General features: G+C 41.6%; 1 protein-coding gene across 2 annotated transcripts; it reads right to left on the reverse strand.

Moving 5' to 3' along the window:
* Positions 1-670: 670 nt before the first annotated feature.
* On the reverse strand, positions 671-20,912 carry LOC141007871 (period circadian protein homolog 2-like). 2 transcript variants are annotated; one of them, XM_073480185.1, is made up of 22 exons: positions 20,821-20,912; positions 16,546-17,116; positions 14,600-14,692; positions 13,333-13,487; positions 12,916-13,037; positions 12,560-12,761; positions 11,902-11,953; positions 11,227-11,369; positions 10,917-10,995; positions 10,723-10,829; positions 10,328-10,481; positions 10,107-10,215; positions 9,730-10,009; positions 7,969-8,125; positions 7,738-7,874; positions 7,298-7,504; positions 6,902-7,147; positions 5,494-6,728; positions 5,082-5,313; positions 4,676-4,907; positions 4,308-4,458; positions 671-3,516 (listed from the first exon to the last, which is right to left on the reverse strand). In XM_073480185.1, the coding sequence occupies exons 2-22, from the start codon at positions 16,998-17,000 to the stop codon at positions 3,364-3,366; spliced, it is 4,701 nt and encodes a 1,566-aa protein (XP_073336286.1). In that variant the 5' UTR covers positions 17,001-17,116; positions 20,821-20,912; the 3' UTR covers positions 671-3,363. The 2 variants fall into 2 exon arrangements, with proteins under 2 accessions (XP_073336286.1, XP_073336285.1); XM_073480184.1 differs by having other exon boundaries at positions 7,969-8,128.
* Between the last annotated feature and the right edge of the window lie 4,748 nt (positions 20,913-25,660).

A 25,660-nucleotide genomic window follows, 5' to 3' on the forward strand; every position in this document is an offset into this window, starting at 1 on the left:
TTAACATAGAAAGGCTCAGAGCCAGAAACTGCTGATGAAAGCAGCTGTATTGCTTTCTGGAAGCCTTTGATAAATTACTGGACAGGAGGGATCCCATCACTCCACTGAGTTATAAAACATGTCATGAGTTAATTTGACTGAACTAATCCTCTCATATTAGCAATGCACATGATGAAATGTGACAAAATTCCAGTTCCTTCCTATTCTTATTCCCATGGAAGCTTGTGATGCTTCTTAAATGTGAGATATGCTGTTTTGTCTAGGTTTTACATTATGGCAAATTCTTTGAACTGCTGTTTGCAAACAAGGCACATACAGACATCTTATTGTGATTGTCATTTTACAGTTTTTTTGTAGATTTTATAATCCAAGTAGGCTAGACCATTAATTAATTCATTGGTCAAAAAATCAACTATAGTGTATCAAATCTAATATCTAAATATCACATCTATAGTGTAAGTAATTGTTCTTTGCGGCCCCATTTATTCATTTATCTACTCTTCTTACCAATAGCCACAAATTAGCAACCCCTCTGGGAATGGCTTCATTTAATTCATTAAGTTGTGTTCATTTATCAGCCCATCATTATTCCTTCCTCTTCCAACCAACAATATGCAACCTTAAAATGTTGAGCAACGAGCAGAAAAACAAGTCACCTGAGTCACACAGGTTATATTTCTGTCATTTTATTACAACATTGTTTCCATGTCTCAAACACAGCTTACCTACAAAATTGCACAGAACTGTGCTAGTTTAACATACCACAGACGGTGGCAATGAAACAAATTTACAAGACTGTACACAGCATCATGTGCCAGTACCGTGTGTACGCATTTACAGGCAAGGGTGCTTCCAACGACCCACCAGTGTGTAATTCATTTATAAATGGTTTCTCTCCATAAGAAAGGTAAGGCTTAAACACTACTGCAGCACGATTCCCTGGCTTACTCTCAGCATTCAGAGCAGCTTATTTCCACATTTCAGTTTCCAAATGAATAAATAACATTTCTTGCATTCTTAATGGTTTAAACACAGGTGAGTGTTGGAGGCCCCCCTTCAAGATATTTTGCACAGAAAAGAGACAAAAGACCGAGAAATAGACCGTAGTTGCTAAAGGTGGTGACGGGTGACTGCCCCGTGTGCATTCATTCATTCATTCGTTCATTCATAGAGACAGAAGGAGTCCACAAACCTCTGTCAGTCCAGAGACAGACTCTCTGTACAAACCCATCACTCACCAGAATCATTTAAGTATCTGACCACTCTGTCCATTGCGCTATGCCCACATGTGTATATACATGCTATGTTCTGCGTACAGTAACACGACCTGGGATTTATTAGAGGTAGGGTCCGTCCCTAGCGACACTCAAAAACTCTTACTTTCGTCAAGCAAATAAAATAAAATATACAAGAGAATACAATAGAAAAATAGAACAATAAAAAAAAATCTGACAAGTGAACAAGAAATGAAAAGAATAAAAAGAAACTTTTGAGAACTAAGCCAGTGAGATGCTCTTGGTCCAGTCTGTGTTACATTCACGAGCCCAAGAGTTTCTCTGCTATGGGACCAGAGTTGTTCCCAGTTCACATCCTATTTACCTTGACTGCATGGACCCAGTGTGGATCACAGTTTACTTAATACTTCATGTTAGATGACGAGAGGCTGGCATGGTTGCTAATACATGAATGTTGCCATTTCCTGTGTAACCCACAACACTTAGGCAACATGGTCCCCATATTTGCTACAATTGTAATGCTGTTTACCCACCATTATCATTCCATATATGTTTCAGTGCTGATGTTGGATATCGACCTCTGTTCAGAACATAGTATCACAAAACTCTTTGACCAAAAGCCTTTAAAATACTCAGGGATCTGTACAAATAGATGGTGTGAAAATATGAGCAAAGGAAATGTCCCTGAAAGGAGACAATATCATTTTGCATAACGTCCGAATGCCTAACATTGCACTGGTTTGTTCTAAAAATTACATTTTGTGGTTGAGCTGCACCATAAGGACAGAAAAGGAATATTAGTTAACAATTTTAGCAATTTTCTGCAATATAAATGGATATATCTCTCTTAAAAAGAAAAAAAAAGTCTCATTTAAAGATACAAATTGGATGTGAAAATCAAATGCTAATCCCACAGATATAGTTTGTTTGTGTAACCTCTATCTTTTCAATCTCTGCTTTTTGTGCACCGATTTTCTGATGTTGACTGTTTGACAAAAGAAAAACATTTTCAGCAGCTTCTCACCCCACTCCTCACAACACTCGGAGGTTGATCTGTGTAACGGACAAGCTAGCTCCAGCTTTTAACTCTCAGAGTCAAGTGACTTTAAACATCCTGTGGAGTTATTTGTCAATGCATGTACATTTTTCATATATAAGTACTGTCTTTCAGCTGAATGGATTTGGCTTAAGCTTAAAAAAGTCTATTCTAGATACAATATCTTGTAAAAATAAATAGGATACTTGATTCAATGAATATCCTGCACTATGTATCAGATTGTCACTGTTTTTTCTGTCGGCTGCTGAGTCAGGTTATACCACTGCTGTATGCCTGGGTATTTAACATACTCATGACATGAGGAGATAAAGACACATCCATGTTACTAAAGTGGGAGTCCCTGCCCTTTGACCTGGACTACATCATCCAATAAGCACCACAACTATTCTACATTGTTCCAACTGGGAAAATAAAGGGAGTCCTGGGGTTTAAAGGACTTGAATGGGACCATGGAGCAAAACAACACTAACATAATGTCTGGCAGCAGAGGATTGTAACAGTTATACCGGACTCTTTGTTAATAACATCTTTTAACTCTTTACTGACAATTATTGTGCCACTATATAAATACATATATAATCATATATATTTATAAGATGTCCATCAACTATTACAATTGTCTTTTTAAGAATAATAACTGCTCATGTTGTTGTAAAGCTCTGCCCTGACACAGCAGATGGGAAACAAATAAATAGAACTATATGTGGGAGGCCAAAGGTTACCAAACCACACAGGCTGGGTCCAGATCTGTTTAGAGTGTGTGTGTATGTGTTACCTGTCAAATGTACTATATAAGGGTCATGCATACAGAGACCCTCATAATGCATTGCTGCCCCCTGCGGGGGAGCGACAAGAACTGCAATTCAGCAGCAGTCCTCCACACAACACACAGAACACATGATGTTCACAGGAGTGGCACACATCCTCATATTCACCACAATGGCAACACAGAGTTCTGATGAGTTCATGTTGTGTGTGTTTGTCCCACATCCACATTGTGTGTTTGTATGTGTATATGTCTCGAGGGTCCATGTCTGGTAGAGCATATCCCCCTGCTGGCAGTGTGTGTGTTCAGGAGCCAGTGTCTGCTTGAGGCTGAGACTCCTCTGATTGGCTCTGAACGTTCTGGCCCTCCTGACGCAGCTCCACTCCCAGCTCACCCATGTCCATGTCTGGCAGGTCCTCCTCGATGGGTGCTGCTGCATCTTCGCAGTACACACACTCCTAAAACATACACAAAGTCAATATTAATTCTAATTACATTTGATTATTTTCCATGAAATAACTATATATTTTAATTAATTGAGCCTGAATATCTGAAGCTTATTACAAGCAGCACCCAGTTAGCTTAGCTTAGCAGAAGAACTCTGGTTGTGGGGTGACTTCCTGGAGCCTATGGTATTTCCTGGCAACCTCATAATGACATCAAGTCTACAGGAAGTCACAGCCGAAAAAAAGGCCAGCAAATTCTTCTGTTTTTGTACCAATTACACAAGAAAAATATAATAAGGAGCTATATAGGTTGTTGTAAGCAGATTTCTTTTGTTACCCATTTTTTTTAACCAATCTCTATGCTAAGCTTAGTCAGCCAGCAGCTGGTTCTAGCTTCTCATTTAGCTGACAGACAAGAGATTGGTATTGATCCACTCATTGAACTGGTGTTAGCACCATGATAGTTACTTCAAATTGTAATTTGTGTGCCAGGGATGACCAGGCTGTGTTTATGACACTTGACACTAAATTGAAGGCACAACAGTTGGTTCTGTGCTCATTAAGTTTGAACTACTTAAAAAAAGTATGGATTGGAAGGCAAAGAAAGAAACTTTAGAATGACTTTGTCAATTGCTGATGTTTAATGTAAGAGTCATTACTTTCAGTTTTGAGCATTTTCATGCCAAATGTATCCCTGGTTTCAGCAAACTGGATGAGAAATGTTCCACTGGGTGAGTACTATGAAGGAGTATGTGTTGATGCAAACTGATGTTTGAGAAACACAACATGTGTGTGGTCCTGACCTTAACATTGATAGCAGCAGGTAGACCTCCCCTCCTCATCCAGGGGTGTTCATCCAGTAGCTCTCGTCGTTGGTCAGAGGAGAAGTGTGGCTGGCTCTTCTGCATCTGTCTTAGCCTCTCCTTGTCTTCCCGCAAAACCTTCTGGATGTCCCTGAGGGTCAAGAAACACACACAGGACAGTTTAGAGGTAAGGCTAATACATACTGCATAATGGTTTTACTGAAAGTGTGGAAATAAAAAACAACCAGGTAATCAATCACAAATAAATTGGCACAGAAGGTCTCTGTAGCAAAAAACACCAACGGATTACATCTAAATGAGTTTTACACTTGGTGTTCTTCATTTTTTTCTGTCTTGCTGCATCTTACCTGGACGGCATCTGATAAGTCATCATGACCTTGTCGTCAGCATTGGCCATCAGCAGCCAGAGGGGCTCCTGGAGAACATATTTGATGAAATGGTCTCCATCCCCTTGGCTTGAGACCTTGGCCTGCGACTGACCACCTTCAGAGCTTCCTTCGCCTCTCGTCTTGGCTTTGGCCTTGGGGTCATGTTCCAGGGAGTCAACACTGCCGAAGTATTTGCTGGTGTTGCTGCTCCCTATACACAATTTTAGACAGAGAACAGTCAAAAATAGACTCCAATATACATACTGGTTTTGGAAAATGTTGGACCGATCACAAACTAGGAATATCATGAAATAGCATGATGGTACAATCATTTACTCAGAGGTTGAAATAACTTTTGTATTGTCTGGATATTTCTTCTACTGACCTGCTCTGCTGCCAGAAGCTCCACTAGCTGAAGTACGACAGCCTGAGCCTGATCCTGAGCGCGATCCAGAGCCTGATCCGGAGCCACATCCTGAGCCCATTGAGCCTGAGGTGGCTGATCCGGTGCCAGAGTGGGAGTCCTCCTGCTCCTGCAGCAAGATGTCTAGCAGGTCGCAGGATGAGGAGTTACCGTCGCTGTGAGCCCCGTCTCCTGGAGACTCCTTGCATGACATCTGAAACACAAGGTAGCAAAACATCAGTGATAAACTCACACTTCATCGAGGCATTGTGAAAGGTAATACATGGAACTGTTTGTGTGGATATGGATGATTTAAGCATTTATAAGACAGACTTCTCATGTTACAAGAAATATCATACTATCTCTCTCCATCCCTTGGTTCACTGTCTCTCACCTGTTGGTGGTTTTCACTTTTGACTATGCCTCTGTTCTTCTCCCCTGCAGCTCCAGCTGCCCCTGATGCTGCTGCTGTACTGTTGCCCTGGCCTCCAGCAGGGGGCGCTGTGCTGTCAAGCCGTTCCACTGAGCGCTGTCCCTCCTCCATACTCAGCAGATTGAGCTGAAGGGGCGAGCTGCACCGTGACTCAAACAGTGGTGGTGATGTTGCCGGCTCCCTTGCTCCAGAGGCTGGGGTGGAGGAGCGTGATGCTGCCCCCTCTCGGACCAAGGCTTTGGGGGGCTCTGAGGCTAGACTGTAAGGGAAGGGCTGAGATGGATATGGGGCTGCGGCCACAAACTGAGTCTGCACTGAGAAAGAAGGCTGGGCAGCAAAGGGCTGCTGGGCAGTGTAGGCAGTTTGAGGGGCCTGGAAAGGCTGCTGGGTGGTAAAGGGGGTCTGAGGGGCCTGGAAGGGCTGTTGGGTGGTAAAGGGGGTCTGAGGGGCCTGGAATGGCTGTTGGGTGGTAAAGGGGGTCTGAGGGGCCTGGAAGGGCTGCTGGGTGGTATAGGGGGCCTGAGGGGCCTGGAAGGGCTGCTGGGTAGTGTAGGGGGTCTGAGCTGTTTGGAATGGCTGCTGGGGGGCAAAGGCAGTCTGCACAGGAAACGGCTGTTGGCTGGTGAAAGGGGGTTGTGTTTGTATGGTGTAGGCTGGCTGCGGGGGCTGAAAGGGCGGCTGAGTAGAGTATGCAGGTTGTGTCTGTGTCTGCTCAGGGAAAAATGTTGGTCTTGGGGCAGCTCCAAGCTGCCCAATCTGACCTAACTGTCCTACTTGGGAGAATAGGTAATTGGGTAGCACCAGGGCCACCACAGGTGTAACAATGGGTGCAGGATATGGAGTGGCAGTAGGTGGGGCTTGGGTGCTCTGCCCATCTCCAAAGCCTGTAGAAAGGGAGGGGTCAGGGAGGGGGGCCTGAGCTGGGGCAGCAGGTGCTGGGGGGTACAGCGGGTAGGCAGGCACCATGGCTGGGTAGGAGACGTTAAAAGCTGATTGAGATGCTTCTGACGGCGACCACGAAGTTTGGTTGAGACCCTGAAGAGGGGGCCGGGGTTTGCGGTTTGACACAGCGCTGTCTGACGACTCCGGATGCTTCATCCGTGGCTTCTTGGACTTCCTGTTGCGGATGCCCTTCTTGGCAGTAGTCTCGGGCCTGGTGGTGCCTTGTTTGGCTGCACCTCGTGGTCCAGACGATCCTGAGACGACACATGGAGGAGTCAGAGGATTATTTTTCAACCTCTCAAACTTGGCTCACTGATATCATGTACACAAAGACTTATATCAGATTAATAGTCATAAATAAAAGCAAAAGCAAATGAATTATGAAAACCATTTTCGTCTCATGTGGTTAATATCAAACACTGTGTACCTTCAGCATTGGCTGGCCCTCTCTGCTTGTGCAGATATGTCGAACAGTCCTTCTGGAAGGTCCTGGCATTGAGGAGGTCTCGGCAGCGGGTGAGGAAGGCCTGCTCTTCTTTCTGGGTGTGTGCAGCCAGCACCTGTTTGGTCAGTCCCAGACGCTTGTATGCCTCCTTCTCCTGGCTGGGTGGAGACACCACGTTGACAGGCAGAGCCGGGGGTGCTGGGCTTTCTGCCACATCCTCAATAATCTCTGTCAAAGGAGTCAGAGCCATAAGCATTAGTCAAACAGAACTAAATATCTAACAGTCTGATGTAACACACCAATACACGTACTCCTCTTGGTTTGTTTCTGTGCCTGAGTGTTCAACATCACTTCCATTAAACAATGAACAACACTCACCAGACTCTGGCTGCGGCTTCTTGTCTCCAACATGGACGATGGTGCTGCTGTAGCTGCACTGTGAGGTGATGGACACCACACTCTCAGCTTTGCTGGGCAGAGTGAGGGGTGCCAGGGGGCCTCCCACCACAGCAGCTGCTCCAGATGGAGGCTTCTTTGGTGCTTTCATGTTTGAAAGGCCTGGCTGGGCTTCTAGCATCAAAGGGTCTGGATTGGGAGCGAGAGAAAAGCCCTGTTAGCTCCAGCTACAGATGATTACAGTCTAATTCCTAATAGTAAAGCAGCTGAACCCAAGTGAAGGCAGGCAATAATTACTATGACAATGAAAACTGTAAAGGGTGATTCTAGGCAAAAGTTTGATTAAGTATCAAGAGTGTATCTACAATTTCACATGGTGTGTTACATGTGTACGTGTGCACAGATGTATGATGTGTACATGCCTGGGTTTCCATCTGGAGGCACTTGCACGCCATCCTCTGAGGCCTTCTTGTCATCATCTGAGTTGGAGGATGTGGTGTTGGATGAGAATTGGTACTTCCTCTTCACTGTAATGGGAATGTTACAACTCTCCAGGTACCTGAGAAAAACAAATCGATTTATTAAGAAAGTGCCGGCTATACACATGTAATCTTTTAACCAAATCATTCATCAACACAAACACCACCCCTTACCTGATGACACTGTCGAGGCAGCTGATCTGCTGGTAGGAGTGGACAGTCTGGTCTTTGCAGGGGAAGTCCTCCATGCTGGCTGCAGCACTGTCTCTGACCTGCAGGGGGGGCGCCAAGTCCTTCAGCCGCACCGCTGGACTCTTCTGAGCTCCCACTGCTGCTGGGGAGAAAGGGATCAGAAAAAGATTAATATTCTCTTCAAATTTATAGGGTACCCATTTTATTTTTTTCAGAATTTTTGATCTTGACGTTAAGTTCTTTATTCCTTCAGGAGAATGTGCATCAATGTGATTGCCACTTTAGAGTTGTAGCTCACATGTTCACCAAAGTAGCTCAGTTGATAGGGCGTGCGCCCTGTGTATAGAGGTTGTGTCCTCGCCATAGCACGGCTCAGATCTGACCTGTCAACCTCTCTCATTCCATTTCCTGACATCTGACTGAGCTGTCCTGTCCAATCAAGCCATGAAAAAGGCCAAAAAAAAACAGCTAATGACATTACAGCACAAAACACACACATTAAGTTTTATAGCTGAGTGCTATAGTTCTAACAGGTTACATCAGCGACACACTTTAACTAATATTTACTATACATCGATTGTAAGATAGCACAACCAAACATTTTTAGTTTGTGGTAGCTCCTTATCACTACAACATAATTCAAATAGGCGGGTGGGAACAAAGCACAAGAGAATGAACTGAGTGCCTAACCCAATGCAAGGTTTATTAGAAAGAAACCATTAGAAATCAGTGTTTGACCAATAAACAAAACAATTGACAAAACTAAAAATGAAATATATTAAACTTTGGTGAGCTTCATGAGGGTCATGCCATGTAGGAACTCCCTCACAAATACCCAGTGGTGGAAGAAGTATTAAAATCTTTTACTCAAGTCAAAGTAGCAATGCAACAATGTAAAGGTACTCCACAACAGGTAAAAGTCCTGCATTCAAAATCCTACTTAAGTAAAAGTACAGTATTATGAGCTAAAAGTATCAAAAGTAAAACTTGGTCCATAGAAAATTGGCCCTGTGACATAATATTATTAGATAATTTATCATTACACTATTAATACTGCATTAATTCTGTTATCTGAGAGCTGCTGGGATTAGTAATGGGGTAGAAAATAAGACAGAAGGTTCTGCTACACAAATTTGTATTATTTTTCTGGGACTTTAGTCTAATCTTGGCTTGTTTGAGAAATATTTCAGAATTTTACCACTCAGAACCTCAGATATTTATTTAAATTAAACCATATGAGGAGTTAAGAGGGGAAATGTCTGGAAACAACTCATGGTCATGCAATGATTAAATTCAGGCAAACTTTACCTATTTAGATAAATATACATATTGAAAACAAGCTATAAAATGTTATTCCTTGGAAATGGCATTTTAGACTTTTTATGACCCTGAATGAGGCTCATTTTCAAAGAAAAGGGAATTTTGTGCCAAATGTAGCATATTACTTAATTTAAATATGTGCAAATAGCCCTGCAGCCGATTAGGGGTATATTTCACCCTTTGAAGGTAATTTGAGGATTACAAGGCTTCTTTTTGTCCCATTTTGGCAGGTTAAGCGACAGCAAAATAGTGTGATCATTTGCACTGACAGGTGTGTATCTGTGTTTCCAATCTTTTTGTTCACCTTGTGTTTGTTTTTATATAGGGGTTTAGAGTCTCATCCCGTTAGCCATGCGTACAATAAATATGTTCCCTGTCAAGGCAACCAATGTTATCCGTTTGGTGATATTAAACTGAACTCACTGTCAGTGGTCTTTCTCTGCTCAGGCTTGGATGGTGATGGTGAGGGCGAAGGCGAAGGGGAGCGCAGGCCAACCTGGGAGTCCTGGTTCTTCAGCATGTGAACCCCTTTACAAATCTCCTGAAACGTCCTGGGAGGTTTGGCCTTGCCCGTCTCCTCCGCTGTCTTCCCTGTTGTGACGTTACCATTGCTCTCGCTGGATGAGCTGATGCTCACCAGCTGCTCATGGGAACCATTACTGCCATGGCTACCGTAACCACTGGAGCCCATGTTGTGGATTGGCTGGAAAGAGAAATGGTTGTTACAGACACAAAATTAAAATGTGTGTTTATTTTAGCATGTAGGGGCATCAAGTGTGTGTGTGTTTGTGTGTACATACTTGGAGTAGCAGCCTGTGGATCTGTTCACTAATTTCCTGGATGTCTGAATCCATGATCTTTCCTCCATGGAAAGCTGGTGCTGCAAAAACATCTTCATTCACAGGACCCCTGAAAAAACACACATGCCACTGTCATCTAGCATGTCTCCTCAAATAAATTCCGACATATCTCCACTGACAGCAAAAATCCTTGACTAAAGCAATAGATTAGGTATACTTACATGCGGACTTTGTGCCTGCCGATGACAAAGGAGACCTTGCGGCTCCAGGGGTTGACAAAGCTGGACCAGCTGGTGTCGATGGTGATGAACTCACCGTTTTTCGCACAGAAACGGATCGAGGAGTGATCGAACGGCTGCCCTGCATACTGCAGAACTGTTGGCAACAGAGGGTAGAGTGTGTGTGAGAGACAGCTGAGCAACATCGAAAGTTTAATGCACCAGTCACACTGAGTTCTTAAGAAAACGTGATACACAGTGACAGAACACAACCAGGCTCTTCAAAGAATCTTAAACTGCTAAGTAGTGAGTGGCTACTTGTACAAACTGTTGATGCCAGATAACTTTTGCACGGATAATGTGCTGATCAGAGAATCAAGTCATGAAAGGCTTCTTACTCTTGCGATGCACTGCCAGCATCAAGGGTCGGTCACTTGGGTGCAGATTGAGTAGCACAGGGGTCCCGATCAGGTCCTGAGGGAGGTAACCCAGCAGAGGAACAGCCCTGATGGAGAAACAACAACATCAACAATGTGTTAACAACAGATTAAAAAACAAATCCTGCAGCACTTCTGCTTCAACATGTCCTCACCTCTCATCCACATCCTGGAACACACAGTTAGGTGTGTGTGTGGTGGTGAAGATACGCTTGTCAGGAGGAATTCTGGGTGCTATGGAGAGAGAAGAAAAAAATATGATTTGGGTTGGTCAGACAAAAAAAGTAAATAGTGATTATTAAACATGCACAGTATCATGCTTTTAGCCAACTGCTTTATTAAATGTTTGTACAACTTAAATACACCCAGAGACTGTGTGTGTGTTTTATGATTAAGTGAGGCGATGTAGTAAAATGAACAGTACTAATGTCAGTGAAAGCATGTGGAGAAGGCAGCAGGCCTCACCTTCGTATCCAGAGTGCACCCTCTCAGCCAGCAGGAGGCAGCAGAACTGTTCCTCAGCCAGCTCAGCATCCTGGACTTTCATCAGGTATGGAGTCATACGGAAAGGAAAGTACTGGAGTTCCCCGCCACGCTCCTTACTACCACTGCGACACACACATAATCATACACATGCACCATTAAAATGCTGTTTCACAGTATAAGAGTGTAACTTTAAGAGGCTTACAAAAAATTGCCTGAATTTGTGCAAGTTTTCATAGGAACCAACACAATTTTTGTGCAAGATATTAAGTTTATGAACAATTAAGCTCATCATACTTTTTTAAATTGGATTAATTACATAACTCGATATTTTGTATGTCACAGTACACTGCGGCAAAGAAGTAAACTAACTGGTATTGAATTTTGATGGTCTGACACGTAAACGCCTCAAAGCTGTAACTGCTTTTAATTGTTTATATGTTCTAATGTAGTAATTACGTAATTAAAGCTCATAGACTGATCAAAGATCATAAACTGTAGCTGTGACTCTCCATCTGGCCACTAGATGGAGAAACAGTTGAGAAGCTCATAGCTGCCAACTTCCTCTCTCCTCTCAGACACCAACCCTGTGCTGACTCAGAGCTTGTTTGAGCAGGAAACTATGGATCAGAGAAGCCACCAGCCACTGTCACTCACCTGATGCGGCAAAAGAAGGATTTCTCCTGCATGCACTCCGTGGGAGATGACTCTGAATAAGAGACAGGGAGAAGGTGGGATGAATATATCACCAAATGCATCAAATTAACTTCTTCCAAACAGCACATCTGTTGGTCATCCATATTCAAAACACTGCTGACAGGACCTGAGAAGTCTGTCTCTTAGACAACAAAATAACTAAAGCCTAAAAAAAAATGTAGGATTTATTGCAGTATGTTGCATTATGATTTATGCAGGTTGTTCAAAAATAATCCAATTGCACCCCTGTGCACCTACATGTGATTATATCTTCAATAAATATGTGGCAGGTGTGTGAGTAGGCGTGCATGTTAATGTGTGATTGAGCATGCTAATGAAATATGTGCTATGCGTGTATAAGCATGTGTGTGCGTGTGTGGGTCATGTGACGGAAATTAAATTAGGTTGTTGGTGTCGTGTTTCATGTGGGTTTTCCATGTGCTCTTTGTGGGTGACAGAAATCTAGCACCCACGTCCTATATGTCCAATCACATGTTGGCCCAGTTTAAAATGAGTATCTGTTCATTTACATTTTTTGAAAACATTGGATGAGGTTCATACACAGTTGTATCCAAGAGATATTTTTACATTTAGGTACGAGTAAGGGGACAGTTGGTACCTGCTCCAGTGCACATGCTCCATGAGGGCAGGCGGTAGGGCGTGGTAAAGCTGTAGAACACGCTGACATCCTGAGGTGTCAAGAACTCCACAAACTTGGCATTGTTAAACACCTCCCGCTTGCAGTTCAAGATGGACGCCGCCTGGTCTGAGATGTAAACAATCTTCCCTGTGACGAGGGACACAGCTACAGCAAATATATCCTGCAGGTAAAGTTAAAATCAGTCAGTCACATGTCATTTTCTTAAAAGAACTTCAAAATACTGAACATGTATCTTCTTTTATGCAACTGCAGTTGTGTGATAGACTTTTTAGAGGTTCCTTATTTACTGTGAGGTGAAGATCAGAGTAACTTACAGTGTTTTTAAGGGTGTATTCAGAGGTGATGCTGTTGATTTCCTCAATGGTGTATGAGGATACATCGAACCCTGGTGGCTGACTGTCATTAATCATCAGCATTTGGTAGTATTCCTCATTGGCTGCAGAACAAGAGAAGGTGGATCAGTGCACACATCACTTCACACAAAATACACAGTCAGCGAAGAAGACACTTTTCTAAGAATCATGTATTATCACATATCTTTAAGAGATACTTCTGGTAATCACTTTTAATGTAATGTCACAAACTCAAAACTTGAGAATATCATGAGTCCAAGATCACCCAAGAAAAATGTTTATTTCAATACGACAGCCGTCAACAGCAATAACGTACAATAAACAACAATGTGAATAAATGTATGAAGATGCATGAGTGCTTAAAGAAGCGAGTCTTACCTTTCACCTGCTTCACACATCGCAGTGCATATTTGAGTGTGTTGAGGGTGCTGCTCTTGCCCTTGCTCCTCTTTTCCGACGGCAAGTGCATTTTCAGCTCCTTTAGGGTCTTGAAGAGCTCCTTCTGTGTCTTAGCTTTGGCTGACTGTTCACTGCTGCAGAGCATACATGAGACAGATACACGTGCATCAAAAAATGACAAGGTCTCACCAGCACTGTCACAATCTGGGAAGTACAGCTTCTGGCATGCAGAGCAGAAAAAGGAGGGGGGGCTGTCACCAGTGTATAAGGGAATGGGGTATGAGGGGATTGATTTGCAGTGGGTGATTCATCTGACTTTTCAGAACGTTCTACTGTTGCATGCTCGTAAAATCTTCCATCGCTTAACATTTTACATCTAAGGAGGAATAAATAAGTGATCTACTTTGTTGGATTATTTTCTGTCAAAGTGTATTGAATGATTAAGTGTTGCATCTTGATTCAAACCAAATTATGAGAGGCAAGAGGTCAGATCATGTAGAAAAGCAAAAAAGCTGTTTCAAATGACAAAATGACTTGAGAGGAATTTTTACATTTATGTTAAACAAGTAGTGCGGACTGATAAAGAATGTCATTGTATTACATTCAAATGAGTCAATTTAAGGAAAAACTACAATGAGGACATCAAAACATGCACAACATTAAAGAAATTCAAACAACTATTTAAAAACTAGAATGGCACTCAGCAGAGCACATACCTCTGCTAAGGCATTATTCACTGATTCACAATTCGACTCATCCTCCATTCAAGTTCAGTAGCTTTTGTGTAATCCAGCTGACAAACCTACCAACCAACTAACAGACACAGGTGAAAACAAAATAGACGTTTCTGGTTTCTATGGTGAGCACTAGGGCAGACCAGAATATTTAATTTATTAATTTTTATTGACAAGAAGTTTTTTGATAAAATTAAGAAGTAGGACTTGTTAAGTATTAAATTCTTCCTACTCCTTTTCGAACATGAATTACTTTTTTTATGTTAGTTTGCTATAAAAAATATAGGTTATTAACTCCACCAAAGAGATTTTGTTTTTACCCATGTCTCTTGGTTGGTTTGTCCGCAGGATTACACAAACATATTTAGGTGGCTTGTATCAATGAGCGAGTACAAAGTGGTGCAATTGTGCCATTCTAGTTCTTGTTTTGTTTTTTATTACTTTTCTGACTGTCTTACTTCTTACCAACATGTTGGAAATAGAATCTAATCTGATTCAGGATATTTACTAACCTGCAGCCACTGGTTGAAGGGTTGTCCTGCTCGGAGCTGACCAGACTGAAGGCGTTGGAGCTGCTTGGCGGTGAGGGGCTGTGAGAGTTTGAGCTGTAACCATAAACAAGGTGTCATGTCATTGAAGGTGTACAGAAAGACCACAAAACAAAGCATTGTGACAGAACAGTTAGAGCGCTAAAACAAAAGGTAAGACTAAACATGTTAAGTGAGTCAAGGACTCAAACGCCACAAACATACCATCTGTGTACCCTGTATGCATAAAAATGTGCAGATATGGACCGTAGCTAACACGGAACAAACAATGGCACAGTTCAAGGGCCAGGTAGTGCACCACTGAAGAGGATAATCTCCTCTATTGTTGTTGTTTAAACATAGCCTTAAGATTGTATTGGTGCTCTCATGAGAGTAACAGACACAAAATTCATAATGCAGTGAGGCAGCAAAGGAGGACACTTTAAAGTCAGTAAACAAAAGCAGCCTTTGTAAAAGAAGACGAGAGGAAAGAGTTAAGGGAAGCAGCAGAATACAATCGTCAGCTCGTATTAGTTGAATTTGTTAAGTCTGACAATATCTAAATATGACTATTGTAGTAGTTAAAGGCATTACAAGAATAACAAGCCAAATTATAACTCTCAAATTTTTACCCCCTGAGCAAAACTCTAAAAATAACCACCGAGCCCAAAGCAAGACACCTGTATGTGTGTCAGACAAATGAGAGAGCTCAGGAGAATCAATATTACATTTTTGCATTTAATACGATTGAACAAGTTTCTCTGCTTGTGAACACACTCATAACTGTTTTGATGGTTGACACACTTGTGACACAATTTTCTTTATTTGTTATCCTAACCTTGAACACATAAAAGTAGGCTAAGCATTTTCTAATATCAGCTGATATATCATAATGAGATTTCAAAACTGAAATGACAGCATTGGCCTTAAAAATCCTGTCTCTTTTTTAATAACTTCTCGACACACTGTGTGCTACAACATTAGCAAGACATTATGTGGTCACTACATTTCAATAAAGCAGCAAAAACAGCTTGAAACACAAGATGTTGTGGGCCACTAGCTTCAGTTTGATGGCTGCAAAATTAAAATGGGTGCCAAGTGTTTCGAGTTCCTCAGGTGTGTGTTGAGGCCCTGGTCTCATTCTTTCAGCACATTCCTGTGCGAAACATCATCAGTCATTGACAAAGTAATACACTGGCTCAGTGTTGTACAGCAGGGTCTACACAGGATGACTGTTATGTTTGTGTAGCATTTCACGCATGAGTACAAAGAAATATGGAAGCATACCTACAATCTGACACAATCCCCATACAATACTTTATCCTCGCCTTTGTGTTGAACTCTGGAGCCTGACGTTAGTGCTGGCATTATACCAGACTGCATGTTTACAAGTGCATCCATTATTTTCTCCACCTCATGGATGTAATTGAGGTGGAGAGCTTGGTTATGTAACAGCTGGCCTCCAGTAGGTGTGCTGTTTTCTTCAGACAAGATGAAAATGGGAGTTGGATAGATGTAGAGAGGGCTATTATTTAAAGCCTGGATTATTGTATATTGTTCATGAACAAAACACAAGGCCAAGCTATTTAGAATTACCAAAACCAACAACTCTTATCAGATCATAGGATTATTATCTCTGAGGAACTAGCATGGTGTTATTTATGTTAAACCAGATGACTGATTAATTTCATGACAATGTTGACAGTTTTGTAGCCTCTCTCAAAATTAGAAAATAAAATATCCACTTCTGTCTCAGACAGTCGCTGCTAGACTCCTCCAGCGACTCAGACCAAAAATGACTCATACAGGAGAAAATGGCCCTCACATTACATTTAATGAACCTTACTTCCGTGACCTAGATGGTCCGCTCCCCCATGGTGGTGGGAAGAAACTTTATTAAATACGACTCAGTGCATTTGATGTGGCCTTACCTCTTGTTGCTCCCTGAAGACTCCATGAGAGCGGAATCCTTGCCATTGCCATTGGAGCTGCCCACAGATTCATTGCCGTGGGACTCATTGCCATGAGACTCATTACCATGGGATTCTGTCCCACTCCCACTTGAGCCGCTGCCACCCATCTCTACATCTTCGTGTAAGGGTGGGCGTGGCCGCTTCCTGTCGTCGTGCGGGGAGCCCAGCGAGGCCGGGTTCTCATGGCTGCTGTCGCTCCCCTCGGAGGCCAATCCTAGCTCGGGTTCCAGTTCGACCCCGTTCCGCCCACCACAACCCTCGTCGTAACCGCTGCCCATGCGGTGACGTTGGCTAATGGAGCCACAGGGAGAGTGCTCCTCTTCCTCCATCTGGAAGCCGACCCTTTCACGGTTCCGTTCACAACCTTCCAGGGTTGAGTACAGGTAGTTGTTTGGATCACTGCCCTCAGACATGGGAAGGCCGAAAGAGTTAAAGGTGGGGCACTAAGTTATCTTCCACATAGCAATGCCATGAAGTGCATGGCACAGGGATGTAAATGGGGTTGATGCCTCAGTAGTGGGGATGCAGTCTGAAGGAGGAAAATAAAACACAGCTGAAATTACTAAAAAAAAATCCCTCTACAATAAAGTGCACTTCTATAGATAGCAGATCAATAGTAAAAAAAACGGTCCTAAAAAAAGAAGCAAAATCAATGGAGATTAAAAGCAACCATCCATCAAACGTACAGCACCACACTTTGATCTGATCAGCCAGTGTAGCTTTGAATCTCAGCTTTTATAAAAGTCAATGATAAACAAAAGGGCATAGCCTCACAGGTTAAGTGATCCTGTTGATGTTCTCAGACTCACACACATGCACACACGCGCGCGCACACACACACACACACGCACGCACACACACACAAGAATACACAAACACCAAGGGCTGCTGCCATCCATCCTTTAAATGGTCTGCACAGTAAATAGGACACCGCTTGCCCTTTCAGAGTGGACTTCAGCCACAGACCAGTGTGATCCAGTTCAATTTTTCAAAAGAGCTTTTTCACATGAAAGGTGAGTCTGCTCAGATGAAAGCGCAGCGTTGAGGACATGACACAAACAAAAACCCTCACCTCGCACAAACTTTCAGGACTAATATGGATGCCGACAAGACAAAATGATTTGAAATCATTTTTACTATTCAAATTGTTCAAAAGCAGGGCTGCAACTAAAGTAACTGCATTTTCTTGATAAGTTGTTTGGTTTATAAAATGTCAGAAAATGGAAAAACAATGAAAAATAATCTCTGAGGAGAGATGACAAATAACAGCATTATAAATGATGCCAAGGATACAGATCCCACACAAACAGCTGATAAACAGTTGAGCTGATGCACTGTCCATGCTCATTTAAGTCTAAATCAAACAATTGCGATTTTATGTAACACAGTGATGTGCCCCTGAATCCACCAATGACATAAAACGATGCACAGTCCGACAAGTGTCTATCACCTTGTATCATAAAAACATATTCAGTAATTACATCAGTCACCCCAGACAACCTCTGCCAACTCTATGATAAGAACACGAACCACCCACATTGGAAATTAAAAGGATTTATTTCACTTGGTTGTGGCACACCACAACTAAACAGGACTATAAACAAGCAGTCAGGGGTGTAGAATATTATTTGTTCTCTGAATGAAATGTCAGAAAATACAAAAGCAGCAGATTTGATCAGCTCTGCCATCTCCTCCTCCTGAGTAGCAGGAGTTTGGGCTAAAACTGTCTCTAAAAGTCGTAATAGGAAATGCTGGCAACAGGCACTGAAGCCAAATCCAAAATGTTTCACTGTTTTTTCTGCTATCCAAGATCAGGTTGCAGCTATTTATATAAGAGTGCAATTTCAGCAGCTTGTCTATGCTATTCTTCACTCTTTACATAAGCAGCAGTTTTACATAACGTCTAATAGTTTTAGAGAAAGGTTTTCATTTTTAAACATCTACAGAATCCTTGCAGACTTTCCAGCCACCCACACAACCACTGCCACCTTAGGAAATGACCCAGTCCCGAGTATAACTGAGGCAGCAGCCAAGCTGCAGAGGGGACTTTCCATTGGCTGCTGCAATTGACCAATCAGGAGACAGCAAGGAGTGTAAACATGTTAGAAGACAGTATTAGGGTAGACCAGGTTATAATCATGTCACTAATAACAAAGGCTCATTATATCAAGAATAGAATGTTATTGTTGTTAACAATGTATCAGGCAGGCAGTTATTTATTAATACTCAGTCTTATTGCAAGAAACAATATTAACTGTGTGCAGCAGGATGTTAAGGCCTTGAACAACCAACAAAAAAAGTTACAAAAACATTTTTAAAAAACAGGTTAATATGTTGAAACCACTGTCAAACACAAATATATAAATCAAGGTATGCAGCGTATACTGTATTATCATGGAAATAATTAACACTCCAAATACTCCTGTAATGCAAAACAAATATTTCAATAAGCAACTGTACATTCCATATACATTTAATCATTTTTAAACCCTCTCGAACTTAAAAAAAAAAAATGCAATATACATAGGACCTTACCAGACACCCTTTCCTTTATATCAGTCACTCATAGACCAAGACTATACATGCTCTGAATTATAACTTTCTTCCAAGATCTTCAAAACTCTCTTAGATCCGCACAGATAAACATGTCACTCTCAAAACAAAGCAAGAGAATGACATAATGTCACTGAACTCCCTCTGCCTCCAGCTAGAGTGCTGATACATCCAGCACACTAGCACAGATCCGACTCTTGCATTATACAACGCTGCTCCAGTCACATGGATTTGGCTAAAGTGCAGCACAAAGCAGTGGTAGTCCTGTTTCATAAAACCACATGCATACACTTGTAACCAACTCCTGAATGAAATCTGAGCCAAAAATTACATGAGCAGTGTTTGAGAAAGAATAGAAATTATATACAAAACAGGGAGGATAGAAACTGTTGCTAATCATTTATATAATCCGCTTCATCACAGGGCAAAACATTAAGGCCACTAGTGTTGATTGAAGAGAATAGGATAACTACAAAAGGTAACATTTACTGAAGTTAGTATTTAATATTTTCATGTTCAGGTCTACTCCAGTAATTCATGTCACCGAACCTGCCACTACATTTCATATATATTCTACGTTATTACATTTAACATACAAATCTTGACAAGAGCAATGAAATACAGGAAAACTCTAATAATAATAACAACAATATCTAATAGAATGGCATCTCATCTGTTGTTGGAGTAGTGTGATACAAATAACTTTCTTTATTCCTGCCACACTGTTACCAAGAGTTAATCACTGGGTTACAGGAAAGCTCCCCTGCTCTCTTGTGTGTGCTCTTATAAAGGCGACACATTTGCCATAATTAGGAGTCAGAATCAGATCAAGGTCTGCTGTGGTTATCTAATAAAGGTCGAGCATCTATGTCCAGCTCATACTGAACGTAACAGCATTTTAATGTGGTTATTAAGTCGACCTAGTATTCACAGGTAACGTTCCAGTGTAGCAGGTGCAAACAGGTATCCCTGTGTTTGTGTAGACTCGGCCTCAAGGAGGACCTTGACAATGAACAGACAGAAATAAACCAACTATTTGTTTTCTTTAACAACATAACGTCTGCTCGATAACATTTGACATTTATTTACGAAACGCAGTGACATAAAAGCATTTTCTCATATATGTCCAAAATGAGGTAACGCAATAATGCCAGTGCTTTCTGAGTTCCAACAGAATTTGACAACTGACTAACAGCTCATTTTAAACGTCAAATATTATATAACCATTCCTATTATATTACATACATAGAAAAACTTTCAAAAGATTGAGGTTAAATTAAGTTAAATACGATAAAAAACACTTCTGTACGGGGAAAGGACCTCCCTTCCCCCATCTAACTCCCATTGACCTGCTATTCAAAATCCACACACACGTTGACCTGCAATCCAGTGCACGGTACACTGACACAGTTATGTAAAAGTCACTATATCCTTCAAAACCCGCTACAAAACAACAGCCACTCGGCCGCTGAGGGTCCGTTTCACATAAATAGACACTTTTCTGTCCCTACGAGTGAAAATAAAACCTCAAACAGGTATTTTTTTGCTAATGAAAGTACAGTAAGTAGAGCAAGTAGAATTGACGCGCATGCGCACATCGGACTTCGTTATGCAACTTATTTTTTTTAGCTCGGTTATATATTCTTACTTAACTATAAAGTGCTAATTGAGGAGACCCACCTGAGCCGCCGAAGCAAAAATCGCCTTCCCGGTCGTCCTTGGTGTCGAGCAGAAGCAAAGCGGTGAATAAAACATTCAGTTAGATCGCCCAGTATTCCTCAATGAGACAGAGACGGCACACAGACGGGTTGACACAGTAGTGAACGGTTCCTCCCCGGCTCTCTCCGGCACCGGCCAACCAGCGAATCAGCGAGCTCGGCGCGCGACCTCAATTCAGACTCCGCCCTTAGCGTTTCCCAATTGGCTGGAAACTATGGGTTTCCATGGAGAACATGACGGAATTGCAACAGTGCGATATCATTGGTCCAGATGGCTGTCCGTCGTTTTATATAAACAAGTCATCCTCTGCACGTGGAATCCCATGTTGTGTGTATAGTGCGGCGTGAGGCCGGGGCCGGTTGCGATTACGCAGCAGCGAAACTATCAAATGCTGAAATTACATAAATGCAAAAGTCTGAGTCGGATACGATCAGGAAACAAAGAGCTACACTAAAATAACAGACAGCTGCGCCCAGTTTTCCTCGGCTCTGTTGAGGCTGAGTCGCGAGGAAATGGTTTGTATGCTGTCGTAGGCTGAATTAAATGTTTAAACTCCTCGTGAGTTGGAAGAGGCGTGCCGTTACGCAAGATACTGCACTCACTGAAGCTAATTTTTTACTTTACAATATTAAAAACACACACCGAGAAGACATGGACAGAGTGTCAAACGACATATTTGGTGATCTAACCAGACATGTTTTTTCCTCGCAGCTGTTACCTGCGTCATATCTGTTATTGCACTGTAGTGATGCACCCTTCCTTCGAGAAGTCATGCATAAAATGTCTGCTGACATTATGGAGGGTTATTTGTAACACGACACAGGAAATGGGTATTTTAAGTGTTTTCATAAATGCCGTTTTACAAGAGAACATGACTGTTAGTCATTAATGATATATCAGTGATTTGGGAGAAGCAGGCTCTAACCTCTCCCTCTCTCTTGCTTGTGTCACCAGGCATAACATCTGACAGGGATGAGTGTTTTACTTCCTCATCTTATTTCCCACTGGGACCTTTGTTAAATAGCCTGCAATGATGAATGGGACTGTCCTTTGTGCCAAGCTTGCTCATCTCAGTTTTCCATGAGTGGTTGTGGCTGGAGAGGACGCACTATTTTCCCATGCTGGCATGGTAGCCACAACACCATATTTTCCCTTCTTCAGCCAAGAGCTTTCGTGGAGTAGCTCAGTGCAGAAATCTAGACTCGGGCTCTCTGCCTATTTCAAGTGGCACCCCCACTGAGGTGGCAGTCCAATTACCAACACACTGCAGTCTGCCTCATGACACTCAGTGTCCACTCACTAGAACATGTGAGAACCAAGTCTCTCACATCCACCCTCTCTAAACTGGCTTGTATGATATCACACTAACAGTATGAGGTTCACTTGTTGGCTTTGTGTTTTCCAACATTTTCTAGGAAGCCTTTTGACAGGCCCAAAGGAAGAGGTGTAAACTTTTTGCATTGAGTTGTGGATGTAAGCGTAGGTAGACGGATTAAAATCTTGCAACGCACTGCATAGTGTGGGTGGAACTGACAAAAAAAAAAGAGATTTATTCATGGATCACTCTCATCACCAGCCTCTCTTTCAGACACACATGCACACAAAACTCATTTGCTGGAGGTGACAGCAGACTGGGAGATCCTACAGGTGGGTGGAATTCCCTTAACAGCAGTGAGTCATGATGTGGGTGGCTTTATCTTTAAAGCCCAGGAGCTTTGACTGGCGGTCATGACTATTATGATTATCTAACCAGATATCCTCTACATTTAATGCGCATGTATCACCACATATGTTACTGTGCATGCATAAACTGACTTATTCTGATGTTTGACTGTTCTGCACAGTGGAGCTCAGTGTACTGAGGAGGGAGGTTACCTGTATTTGCTTCTATTAATAAAAACAAGAATTAAAAAATCGTTGACACTAGATACAAATCTAGAATCTAGAATCTAGATACAAATTGAATGAATGAATGAATGATGAATGTATACAGATAGAGAGGAAGAGAAGGAAAGTTTTAAGCCTACTCTTAAAAGTAGAGAGGGTGACTAGCGATCTAGCGATGAGGTTGCTGATTACAACCAACTGAGCCTCTCTCCTCACCCTCCCCACAGTGGCTGCTAAAAAACACAGTGATGCAACACGGCGGACTCAGCAAATGAGGACTCCCTCCCTCTGCAGATATAAAAGGCTCATCCTAAGGTCAACGAAAACTTAATTATGAATATTATATTCCATATCTGCCCCTAAATCTTAGGCACTGAACCTGTAAATAAAAAGCACCAGTAAAATATTCAAGTAGTGGTGTTAGCCTTGAATATTTAAGGCAAGTCACCAGTGTTTTAAAATGTACCCAAAAGTCATACTGAATAGAAGTAAAGATATGATATGATATAAGATATGTTAAAATATGACTTTAGTTAAAGTGAAAGTCGCCCGTACAAATAATACTTTAATAAAAGTCTTAAAGTTTCTGATTTTAATGTACTTATGTATCAAAAGTAATTTTCTGCAAAAATCAGAAGCACAAGTAAAATGTTTATATTTACATGTTTTTTGGGTCAACTGATTAACAGCTCGGACAGCTATCAGATCTGATAATGAGCTTTTCCTCATTATCTGAATCACTGTTTTTATTTTAATCCAATAATGATTACATTTGAACACGCACTGCTTTAGCTCTGATGCAGCATGTAATTTTGTAAAGTAACTAATCACCAAAGTTATCAAATAAATGAAGTGAGTAAAAAGTACAACATCCGCCTCCAAAATGTAGTGGAGTGGAAGTATAAAGTAGAAGAAAATGGAAATATTGAAGTTAAGTGGCTGCAAATTGTACTTAAGTACAGTACTCGAGTTACATTTCATCACTGTCAGTTACATTAAAGCACTATTGCTTTCTGAATGCATTGCCAGCGTCCTTAAAAATAGACCACTATTAGAAAACATCATGTAACGTATAAAGCAGTATGTAGGCCAGGATCAAATATGTGTAAGCTAAGGTTAAGGTAGTGGAACAGTATCTCCAGTGAGTCAGAGGACGACTGAAACGTCACACAGTCAGTTAACTGCTCTGTCCTTGTTCGCCTGTGTGTTGGATGGAGCCTTCATTTATATTCATAAATGTCAAAGTGAGGAACCATCGGCCACCTGCTGATGGAAGTGATGTCAGGGGGGAAGAGAATGAACATGGAGGGAGTATCAGATAAGAGCACCAGTTTATGTCATCCATAGATGCTGAGGATGACATAAGAGCGCTGCTGAGACAGACTGTGTGTTGAGTTTGTTCACATTTAGAACTATATTCTCTTGTTTTTCTTCACTGCCCTCGTCTAAATCTTTTATTTGCAGATTAATTTTCATTGGATGTTTTATATTCCTTGTTTATATCTGCGACTGTGTCTGCACTCTCCTCAACCAGGTAACTGAATTATGTAACTGCAGTGAACAACAACACACACACACACACACACACACACACACACACACACACACACACACACACACACACACACACACACACACACACACACACACACACACACACACACACACACACACACACACACACACACACACAGCAGATGATTCACACTGAGCAATGACTGCGGCTTCAAGTAATAGAGAACCGATAAACGATGATCGCTGAAGGCAGACATTTAAACATTCTCCACAGAGGGAAGAGAAATAGAGTTTCTGAGTCATTCGAACAGCAATAAAAAAGCACTTTCAGATAATAAAGAACCCCCACACAAAAGGAGCTTCATGATGAGGTGGGTGGCATTTTCAAAGATCCCTTTCATATCCCTTAATTCCAGTGTAGAGTTAGGAGGTCACAATTTGCACTTCTAAAAGTCAGTGCGCACAGTTTATAAACAAGAAGTGACATTGGACCATATTCAAAAGCTCCATATCTATGTCAAGGTACTGTGCAAAACAATACATCTTTTTCATAAGAGACATTTTAATAATAACAGTTGAACTCTATTTAGCTGCTTCGGTTTAGGTATTGTGCATGTTGACTCACTGTTATGAATTACTGGGGCACTTAAATAGAAGAAAACCAGTATTAATCTTATTAGTAACACCCAAGCTTTTCCTGCTATGACAAATGTCTGCTGCTCTTCATCATAACAAAAGATGAGTGTCTCAGATTTTAATGCAACAATTCCTTATCAGTGAAGGTAACTAAGTACATTCACTCAAGTACTGTTTTGAAGCACAATTTCAAGGATGTTGTATTTGCATTTCATGCTACTTTATACTTCTCCACTCGAAATGTAATAAGTTCTAACTTCAAATATGTTAAATACTGTACTCACAGCTATAGTTATTGGTTATTTTACAAATTAAAGGATAAGTTCACCCAAAAATTAAAATTCAGTTATTATCTCTTAACCCCCATGCTGATGGAAAATCAAGTGAAGTTTCGTGGACCACAAAACATTTCTGGAGCTTCACAGCCAAAGAGCATTGCAGCATTCTCCTAAACATCCTAAACTATAAAACAAACCAAAAAAGTCAGAATAAACAGCTTTAGTACACAGGGATAGTTAAAATAAACCCCACCTTGCCAACTACAACAATAAACGGTTGCTACAGTAATGCAGCATAATTAATAGTTGTATTATATAATAGTAAACAACTTAATTTAAATTTCCTATTTGTAAGATATAATTTTTAAGTTGCATTCCCAACTCGTCAAACATGACACTTTTGGATAGCGTGGGAAGAGGGGATGAGACTCACAAATCAACTTGTAGTTGGAACTTTAAACATTTACTTTGACAAGATCTGACAC

The sequence above is a fragment of the Pagrus major genome, chromosome 2 (genome assembly GCF_040436345.1).
Source record: "Pagrus major chromosome 2, Pma_NU_1.0".
In the NCBI taxonomy this organism is placed as follows: Eukaryota; Metazoa; Chordata; class Actinopteri; order Spariformes; family Sparidae; genus Pagrus; species Pagrus major.